At 27.2% G+C, this 11,935-nt stretch overlaps 1 protein-coding gene across 1 annotated transcript; it reads right to left on the bottom strand.

Annotated features, from left to right (window-relative positions):
• Window positions 1-9,337: 9,337 nt before the first annotated feature.
• On the bottom strand, window positions 9,338-10,597 carry LOC136078403 (uncharacterized). The gene has a single exon (XM_065794174.1). The coding sequence runs from the start codon at window positions 10,595-10,597 to the stop codon at window positions 9,338-9,340; it is 1,260 nt and encodes a 419-aa protein (XP_065650246.1).
• Window positions 10,598-11,935: the final 1,338 nt, after the last annotated feature.

The following is an 11,935-nucleotide window of genomic DNA, read 5'->3' as shown; positions in this document are numbered from 1 at the left end:
AAATATATAATAAATAAATATAAAAATATCGCGACGCTGTACAAAAAATATTCCAGTTGAAGTAAAATTATTTACTTTATAAATAGTTTTACGAGTAGCTTAATACAAAGTTATACTTGAAGTAATGAAAAATGTGTGAATTCGTTTGTTTAAATTTTTTTTTTCTCATATGTAAGCGTGTGTGCGTATGAGAAATGAAGATTTCTGCACACACGTTAGCGCATGATGGCGCGTACGTGTACAAGTACACGTTTTTTAGTGTAAAAGCACATTAAAAGAGGAAGCACATTAAATTATTTGCTTTATTCGTTTGGATAATATGCATTTGTAATTTTGGCAATTGAATGGTAGTTATCAAGTATTTTGTAAATTATAAAAAAAAAAATTTTTTTTTTTTTTTTTACCTTTTTTATTTAGCCGTACAAATATTTACAAGTTTCGTGTTTTATAATATATATATAAAAATGGCAAGGACTCTTAATTTAATTAAAATTAGTTTTAGTTAAATTAATTGTAAGTTTATTTATATTTAACCATTCGGTTAGTTTTCGAAGTTCAATGTTGACCGTTTTAAATAATGTTGTTGTGAATAAAATTTTATTCACTGTGAGAATAAAATAAGTTTGTGTCATTAGCAAATAAAATAGAATCTAGAATATTAGAAGCTTTGCTTAAATCATTAATATAGATTAAAAATAAAAGTGGTCCTAATAAAGATCCTTGAGAAACGCCGCAAGTAACTGACATATTGTTAGTTTTTCCATTTCCGAATGAAATATATTGTTTTCTATTAGATAAGTACCTTTTAAACCAAGCTATGTTTATATTTTTGATTCCGTAGTTTTCTAATTTTTTAATTAAAATACTATGATCAACAGTGTCAAACGCCTTACTAAGATCTATGAAAACATCTAAAGTGAACTTGTTTTTGTCAAAACCTTGAAAAATAATCTGAATGAGATGAAGAATTGAATGATCAGTAGAGTGCCCATGATCAGTTGAGTATCGCCTTTAAATTTTATTATTTTATTTGAATAGTATAACCTCTTTGAAAGCTTTATAATTGATTCAAAGTGATCTGTTTTTTTTTTTTTTTGATGATTTATTATTCCTGGTGTAATCCAAGGGTTTATAAATGTTTTAGTTTTAATAATTTTTGTTACCACCGGGAAAGCTTTATTATAGTGTTTTTTGAATATTCGAAGGAAACTGTTATAAGCAGTGTCTGTGGTTTGATTTTGTAAAATTTCGTCCCAGTTTTCAGAAAATAGAGAGTTATTAAAAGTTCCATAGAAATGTCATTATATATTCGATTAATAATAATAATTTTTTTTTTTTTTTTTGAGGGGTGTGTTCGACAACTTTATGCGCGATTATAAATATTGGTAAATGATCCGATAATCAGATATTATTATTCCAGTTTTTATTTATTTTTTGTATATTCATTAATTATTATTTGATCAATTGAGGTTGCGCTATTCTTAGTAATTCGAGTTGGTTTATTTATTGTTGGAATGAACCCATTTTGAAATATGACCCAGACGGCACAACTCGTTTAAAAGTTACGCGTGGTTTCTGTTGCGTGTTTAAAACTCCCGAAAACACTAAGAATAGCACGTGTCAAGAATAGGGTTTTAATTCCGTGAAATTAACTATTAAATTTTACCAAAAAACCAGTTTGGATATTAAGTTTTTAGTGATGGTTTTTCAGTTACAAAAATGGAGTATTAAATTATATAAAGTTTTCGCAACGAATGTGAAACCATTACTTTAAGGACGGGATTTTTCAAATTTATTGCATTTTTATAATTCGGAAGGTTTTAGAGTGTGTAACAATAACATTCAGGAAAACATTTGTCGAGAAAATTTATATGTTAAATAAATTCAGTTTTTGTTAAGTATTAGCATGTATATATATATATATATATATATATATATATATATATAAATATATATATATATATATATATATATATATATATATATGTATATATATGTATATATATATATATATATATATATATATATTTAAATATATACATATAAATATATATAAATGCACACACACATATTATATATATATATATATATATATATATATATATATACACATGTATATATATATATATACATATATATATATATATATATATATATATATATATATATATATATATATATATATATATATATATATAAATGTAAACACATATATATACACACGTGTATCTATATACATACACACTTGTGTATCTATATATTTTATACAATGTATATTTTATATATGTATGTATAATACATATATAAAATATGTATGTGTTTATTTATGTATTCATATGTATATATGTGTGTATGTATAAGTCTATATATTATGTATGTATGTTACATACATACATAATATATAGACTATATATATATATATATATATATATATATATATATATATATATATATATATATATATATATATATATATATATATATATATATATAGATATATATATATATATATATATATATATATATATATATATATATATGTATATACATATATACATACACACACTTATAAATAAATGTATATGTTATGTATACGTAATATATACACATATACACACATTTGTGTGTTTATTTCGGCGTATGTATATTTGTGAGTATTTGTATCTGTATATGTGTGTTTATTCCTGCAATGAATATATATACATACATATATATATATATATATATATATATATATATATATATATATATATATATATATATATATATATATATACATATATATACATAAAATATATTTTTTGTGTTAACAGTATTATTGTTATTACTATTACTATTGTTATTATTGTTATATGTTTGAAAAATACTAGTGTTGTTCTTATATAAATGTGTGTGTACTAAATGCTATAGGATATCCTAATAATAATAATTATTTAACAAAAATGAAAAGAACAAGTCCAGCATAGTAGAAAAAATATATGAAAAAATATCGATCAGCCTTAGCTAGAAATTTATTTCCTGAACGTTTAAACTTGTCTTCGAGCTGCGAGGCTGCACCAATATACTACCTATGCTTCATCGAATAAACTTTCTCTACCAATATTGACAGCAAAATCTAGTAATACTTTGTTGCAAAATACTGTCCGTAAGTAACTTTACTTATCTGTAAATCAATTGTTTATATTTGAAAATTATTATGTAAATGTTAAATTAATTTTTAATTGTTTAAGAAGGTACAAAAATGAGTCAGCAGTATAAAAGATATGGCATGAGCCGAAGCCAGCAAGAAAATTTCTTGCATAGTCTATCTGATTGCAGAAATGATATTTTTTTTGCTGATAAAGGTAAGGGTCTATTATCAAGCAGACTATGGCTAGTGATATACATTAGCACATATTGAACTTTTTTTGTTTTGTTTGTGTGTATGTATATATATATATATATATATATATATATATATATATATATATATATATATATATATATATATATATATATATATATATATAACATTTTTAAACCTGAATATGTGGGTTTTAATAAGCAACAAAACATAAATTGAAAAGATTCTACTATAAGTCTTCTACTTACTTATAGTTTACTAAAATAATCTTACTAATTCTACTAAAAGTCAACTACTAAGTTTTTCACATGTTCAACAAAAAAGAGAATGAGAAAAAATATTAATGGTGGTATAACTGTTAATGAAAATACTTGTATTGAAACTCTAGTTATTTATCTTTAACTTCTAAAAATTTAAAATGACACTAATATTTCTGGTAAATTTTGTTTTTGCAAATTTTATCTTTTAGGAGTTTTACTGTTATCACATAATCTAGATGAAGACAATATATTTATAGAAGACTTCAGAAACTTAATGAAGATAATAATATTAATGTTGATTAAGGTAGGTGACTATTAATGAACAGGGGGCATGTGTGCATTTGGTTTTTTTAAATATTATGTATAACTTATATTTATATTTATTACCTATATTTGAGTGTATATTAGTCTAATTTATCTTAAAACAGGATATTTGCACTTTAACAAGCAACAAAACCTAAATGAGATGGTTTCGAATCAACCTTTAAAGATTTCTATATTTATAAGCAAAAATCAATTAAAAGAGGATTTACATCCTGGTACAAATGCTAATTAAAATACTTGTGAATACTCGGGCTTCTAGGTCTTTCCAAAGTAATAAATTATTTGCATTTAATTTAAAAGTTTATAATATTTAAAAAGTACAATAGTATATTTAATGAATTATGTTTCTTAATGGGTTTCATAAATTCTTTAAGGGCGTCTCTTATTTAGGTTGAAGTAGGTGGCTCTAAAAAACAATTTGAAAAGAAGAATGAAGGGTTGATTCCGTTTAAATGTACATACACAAACAAACGTGATTAATAAGGAAAAAAGCAATTTTACTCTTCCATCAAATCATCACTCTGGTTTTTTCAAACAGCATTTTTTATAGTGCATTTACTTAGGTACAATACAAAACAATAGACTAAGATAATCATTTATGTTATTTTGTTATTTATTATAAAACTTTTTTTTTTTTTAAAATAGATTAAGGCGAATCATCAAAAACCATTAACAATACAGATCGACCAAAAAATCAGACAAACAACACCTCTCCCATGGATAATGCCATGTTTTAGCGTAAAATGATTGTGTCACACCATTACATAAAAAGAAATTTGGTCTACTGCAATAGTTTTTAGATAAAGATTTAAATGAAATTAAATTTGAACAGGTTACCTCAATTGAGGAATTAGTAAAGTTCGAGACCCGACTTTTAAGAAAAATTAAAAAGAACATTCGATGCTACTGGAATTGTTTGTAAAAATGCGAAAGCGTATTGTTATACGATTTTGGATTTTATAATGACGGAAGAGGCGATCAATCGAAATTAAATATTATGTATGGTAACCATGTGCCAAGCGTTTTTTATTAGCTTATTTTTAATGATTTGATTTTTTATTTCTTCGTTTATTTTTTCTTCGTAGTATTATTGTAAAATAATTTACCTTGAAAAACAAAAATAAAACAACAAAATTGTCGTAAATATAATGTAGTATATATATAAAAAGGTTTACATGTTTAAAGCTATAAACGTGACTAACAAAACCTACGTATTTTTGGTTTATCATTTAACCGTGCTGAACAGCTGTTAGTTCAGGCATAAGTTTGGAAAACTTATGCCTGAACTAACTTAAGGCATTAAATAAAGTTTCCGTTTGGAAACTTTAATAATAATATAATAATAAATAAAGTTTCCGTTTGGAAACTTTATTTAAAGCCATAAATCTGTTTTAAACTAAAAAACGCGAATTTAAAACCTCTTAAAACACGAGTTTAAAACCTCAAAAACACGTATTTAAAACATAAAAAAACTCGTGTTTGAAACCTTAGAAAACACGTGTAAAACTCCAGTTAAACTTCCCGTGAAATCCACGTGTTTTTGGTTTACGCCTGGATCGTAACAAACACGTGTTTATACGGGTTTTAATTCCGAGATTAAAACCAGATGTGCCGTCTGGGGATGTTCATAAAGTTTTTTACATTTTTATTTGTGTCGTAATCAAGCGCATTATAATTAAAATCCTCAACAAAAAAAACATGTTTGTCACATTAAATTTTGTTTTTAATTAAATTTTTAAAGTGTTTCCCAAAAAATTTGTTATTGCCAGATGGCGGTCTGTACACAACACGTACAATGATGTTTTTAGTGATTTTATTTATAACTTCGATCGTTAATGATTCGCAATCATTACTAATTGCACTAAATTCGGTTAGTGGTTTAAAATTTAAAGAGTTGTGGATAAAAATACATACTCCTCCACCTTTGTCTCAGTATTTCTGACTTGTTGAATAGCTTTATAGTTTTGTAGTTAAAAATTTGAATCTTTTTCAACTTGTTTATCTCGACACCAGGTTTCTGTGAAACAAATAGTTTTAAAATTAATTTCAACACTATATAAAAAATCTTTAAATTTCTCAAAATTTTTTTGAAAGCTCCTAATATTTAGGTGTAAAATAGAGAATTCATTAATATCTATATCAGCAGAATGATTAGAAATATCGGAATTATAATAAGAAGGGCATATGTTGCTAATTATTTTATCAGTGTTAAAAAAATTAACGTCTGGATCTAAATGACTCTCTAAAAGTAAATTTTTGTTTGTCTGGAATGCCCTAAAGCTTAATTCACGAAAATTCATACCTTCCATAATAACAAGAAAGGTTATACTAACAAAATATTTAAAGTATAAAATAAAATAATTAAAGTTTAGAAAGTAATTTCCTGAATTCTTTTACTATTAATTTATCGTAAATTACAACCGAAAACATACTTACAACCGAAAACATACAATTGTTACAATTGAAAACATACAAAGGTTACAAAAGAAAACATACAAAGGTTACAATTGAACATGTATTGTTTGCATTTAAAAAGGTCACAAGCTATAGTTCAAAATAAAGAAAATGGAAAGAAACGTTATTTATTTAAATCACATTTCCAAATATATCACAGATAAGAAGGGTACTTCTATGAAGACTATGGAGTAAATCAAAAGCGCAGTCTTAGGAAATTGTCGAAAAGGTATGCTATAAAAGGTACCCTTTTATAATATAATAAAGTATAACATTTTAAATAAAAATAAGTTTTTGTCAAAATTATTTGAAGACAAGCTTTTTTAAGATGGTTTACTAAGACGTAATGTAAAAGTATGTGGCGTACCCTTTCTTGCGGAAGTTATATTTAATGTGGATGAAAGAATCAAAGTTTTCACGGCTGAGCATGAAAACAACTGTGTTTCTCCACTGTGTCCTTTGGGAGGAAACAGTGGAGAAACTAAAACAAGATTAATAATCGAAAAGTATTATTGACCCAATATTAATAGTGATATTAAAAAATGGGTAGGTTATTGGGTATCATTTTTTTAAAGGTACATATATATATACATATATATATGTATATATATATATATATATATATATATATATATATATATATATATATATATATATATATATATATAGATATATATATATATATATATATATATATATATATATATATATATATATATATATATATATATATATATATATATATATATATATACATATATATATATACATATTGATTGTTAAAGGTAAAGCAATGTCAGCAATGTCAAAGGTCGGTTACGCTTCTTTCATCGGTTGAGCCATTACTTTCAATAAAGGTAAAAAACCTTTTTTTTAAATGCCAAAGTATCACCAAACTTTTTTTGACAGTGCAAAGCAATCCTTTTTTTTAGATATCACGAGTATAGGAGATTGTTGGGATCAACTTTGCTGGGCCCTTTACTGAAACAAAAATGGGCAATAAATATTTCCTAAGTTGTACCGATTTATTTTTAAAATGGCCGGTAGCATATGCTTTGCCAAATAAAGAAGCCTCAACAATGGCTAAAGCTATAATTAAGTTGGTCACAATCTTCGGTTTTCCGTCAGCAATCATAACTTGGAAACATAACAATGGAGCTGAGTTTTGCAATCAGGTAGATTAAAACAGTATTAAAATTAGTAGGAAAAAAAGTAATGAATTATTAAAAATAGGCTTAATCAATGTACCCTCGACAACGAGGTGCTTTAAAAAGGATATTTGTTTTGATATTTTAGTTAAATTACGAAATGTACCAGTTGCTCGGAGTAGAACAAAGAAAAACGGCAGTATATCATCCACAATCAAATGGGCAAGACGAAAGCACAAACAAAAACATTAAAAAGGTATATATATATATATATATATATATATATGTATGTATATATATAATATTTATATTTATTTAACAAATTAAGAAAACTGATTGAGGAGAACCAATCAAAATGGGATGAGTATATTGACATTATTTTATATCCATTGCGAGTCGAGAGACAAACATCAACAAAAGTTTCACCTTTTGAAATTATGTTTGGAAGCCGATTGCCGGTTTTATATTGTCGATTTGAAGAAGTGAATACATTTTTTTATAAACGTGATATAAATATCATTTTTTTCACAACAGGCACGGTACGGTATTCATGATTTTTGTAATTTAGAACAACCATAATTTTGCAACAGTGATGACGTAGGAAATCGAATGCGAAATGGAAAGAAATCAAAAACACATTCACAATCTCACAGACTTAGTTACTAAGGTTTAAAAAATAAAACTAATTTATTCAATTGAACAAATTAAGTATTATTATTACTATATTTTTTATCATTAGTTTTACTATTTTGTTATTATATTAAATATTTTATTGTTGTAATTAGTTATAGTATTATTAGTACTAAAATGATATAATAAATAAGTAATATTTTTACTCCGAATCGAAAGTCGTTTTTTATGTTTGACGGCTTTAAATTGATGAAATGAAAAAGTAAATTATTAAAATGAATTTCAATTTAATTTAAAGCCGTCAAATACAGTACTATGTTTAAAAGCCTTTCGAATCACCTACTTTATAACTTTAGAATATTTAACATGCTTAAACAAAACAAAAACTATATTATGATAAGAACTTATTGAAAAAAGTAAAAGAACAACACACAAAAATAGCTGCAGGTGATAAGGTTTTGCTGTAGGATATAAGAGGTCGCCGGTCAAAAGGTGCTGCGTTCAAATCACGTTTTAAAGGCCCTTATAATGTATCACGTTTTCCACCATGTGGCAACTTCACGGATATGAAAGCCGTTTCTCTGCTTGGATCGCACAAAAGACTACATGTGAAAAAATTTATTGAAAACACTTTATCAAAAGGTATAATTTCTTAAATAACTAATTTTACCCTTTTTATGTGACATTTACTATTAGTCCCTTGCGGTGGCGTTGCGTGAGAAAATTCCAGGGGGAGGAGGGATGGGAAGAGACCTTGTTTTTCTTAACTGCTTAACATAGTTTTCACAACTGTTTTTTATAATTCAAGAATTCAAGAAATCAATTTCTGTCCTATTTACAAAATCTACTGATTGTTATACTACACTGCACACACTCTCATGAATTGCCAATTATCAGTATTTATTAACTTCTATTAAAAAAACATAGCTTCCGTTACATATATACGAAATATTCAACTCAAAAAACGTCTAAAAGTTTTACCCATTCATAGTGAAATTGTATTAGTCCAAAAAAACGTTACAATTTACAAATCCAATAAACTTTACAAACCATTCTGGCAGCATATATAGCAGTTTAAAATTTAACGGAAATGAGTTAGTACAAAGGAATATGGAAAATATTATTTTATTACAAAACTTATACGCACAATATTTTATCATCAGTCTATCATTTTTTGTCTAATATTTGATTTTAATATGACGTTTCTTCAACTGAATCCACCGTTTTACAAGATGTTTGGGGTTAACTCCTTTACAAAGATATTTTTCGCACTTCAGTAGCATGAGACTATCCAATCTCTCGTCACTCATTGTTGTTTTCAGATGTGACTTTACAATCTTGAGTTGACTGAAAGAACGCTCATTTGATACTACACCATAAGCAGCTGTGATTATAAAAATGTATAGTTTATGGGCTTGTTTCAGTATATCCTTTAACTTCACAACATGGTACAAAATGTCTTGCAGCGTCTTGGCTGGTGTTCTTGATGACTTAAAATCTTCATCACTTTCTTCTAAACAGATATCTATCAAAATTTCCATCTGGCCTTTCAGCACATGAATGTCTGGAATATGACCCTTGTATCCAGGAGGAAAAAGTTTGCTTGCTTTTGTTAAGTTTTCAATACTCAAATTATCCTTATTTAACGGAAAACTAAAAATTTTGGTGGTAGATGCAAACATTTCCTTTGATGCTGCCGAGTTTTCGGTTAAACCCGTGGCTAGAGAGTCAATGACCTCTTTGAATTCTTTCCGGTTAAAAGCTTTTATCTCCATTGTTATTAATCTATGGTGTTGTTCGTAATCGTTTTCTGCATCAATGTGTAATTTTGTAGAAAATATTACTGCACTTTCAATCAAATTATTCATAGCATCTGTATCGTTACTGATATTTTGCATTTTCTTGGCAGTACTTTCAATTACATTAATACTGTCAATGACATTGAAGTTTGGACTTTCTAAGATTTCTGTTAATATTTTTATCTTCTCAATGATATTCTTCATGAAGAAAAGAGTAATAATGAAATCAAAAGTTGTTGCTTTTTTCAGAAGTCCTATTGCCTTAGTTCTAGTGTTAGTATCAAAAATCTTATTATTTGAGATGCTCTGAAGAAGATCAATAACCTTCTCCAAACACTGGTTTAATGCCTTAACAGATTTTGCTCGTGCAGTCCATCTTGTTTTTGACAGGTTTACAAGCTGTATTTCAATGTCAATGTCTTCAAGTTTTTCTTTTAAATAACTAAATCCTTTTGTGCTTGATGTGACGAAAACATGCAACTGTTCGAGGACATTAAACAATTCTCGTATTAAAGCATTGACATTGCAGGCATGTTCAAGAGCAGTGTTTGTTCTGTGGTCTTGACAAGGTATGTAAGGTGCATTATGGCCAACTTCTTCTGTTATATACTTGTGTACTCCTTTAAATTGTCTAGACATTGAACTCGCTTAGTCATACGACTGAAAAGCCATCTTTGATGTGTCAATGCCTTCTTTATGTAAAGAAGATAAAATTAGCTCAGCCATCCCTTTTCCAGTTTTATCAGTGCATTCAACGGATTTCAAAAGCCTTTCCCGAATCTCACCGTTTTCACTGGCTGTTCTCACAACTATACACATATCGGTAGTAGTGTCGGCCATCATGGAAAAAAAATTGGAGCTGTTAATTTCATCAATGATCTTACTCTTTAATTCAGTTGCAATTAAACTAATCATTTCATTTTGAGACGATGGACTCGTGTATGTAACTCTATGTGGACGAAGGGCTCTATCTTCAATCCAGGCTTTTAGTGTGGGATTGTGGCGAGAGATAAGATTCACTACTGCAACAAAGTTACCTTGATTAGCACTGTCCGATTCCCTAATCGAAAGCCCTTGGCTTCCTAAAGTCTTGCATGTATCGATAAGAATTTCAACAGTTTCCTATTCTGTACCTCTATTTTTTGCGCTTCTATTAGAGCAAGTCTATTAGATTTATCAATAAGGTGATTTATATGTCCTCTTTTCATAAGAAATTGACAATATTCACTTAATGCAACTTTATGTGCTTAAGAGGTAAAGTATGCCTGAAGCTTTCCAAGTTTGTCTTTCCCATAGCTTTTCATCTTGGACCAAAATCTCACCCCAACATTTATCAGAGCATCTTTAGATTTTCCCTTCTTTCCAGCACCCTTGAGCAAAAGGCGGCAGACAAAACAAAATGAGGCATCCTTCTGGGTACTGTATTCTAAATGTTCAAACTCTTTGTACCACTGGAGATTAAATCTATTTTTACCGTCACTTGGGAAACTAGCAAGTTTGTATTATAATTGTAGTTACAAACTGCAAAGAATGAGCCAGAAATCTTACAAGCACCAGAAGAGTTAACACAAATTAATGGTTTTTTGCTAATCTATATTATTTATAATTTGTGTTAGAACTCTAGTCAAACCCCCCTCCCCCCCGAAATGATTACTGTGCTGTTCCCTACGAAGAATTAATAATGTACTTTAACTGTCTTTCTGTCATCTTTTAAGAAGATCATGTTATCGAAACGGTTCAAAGGAATAAAGTAATAACTTACCCAGTAAAAATTGAAAAATGTACGTAATTTTTTAAGACTTAATTGCTTTTTATTTTTATTGATTTAATATTTAGAGAAAACTTATAACTTTTTTCATAAATAAAACAATTTAATAACTCTTTAGAATTGGTTCAGAAGGTAGTGATTTAAGTAAAAAGCTGCGTGATTAAAAGTAATGACGGTATGCTCTAAAGCAGTTGTATTAAAGCAACTAA

Source organism: Hydra vulgaris, chromosome 03 (assembly GCF_038396675.1).
Source record: "Hydra vulgaris chromosome 03, alternate assembly HydraT2T_AEP".
In the NCBI taxonomy this organism is placed as follows: domain Eukaryota; kingdom Metazoa; phylum Cnidaria; class Hydrozoa; order Anthoathecata; family Hydridae; genus Hydra; species Hydra vulgaris.
This window is presented reverse-complemented; position numbering and strand designations above follow the sequence as displayed.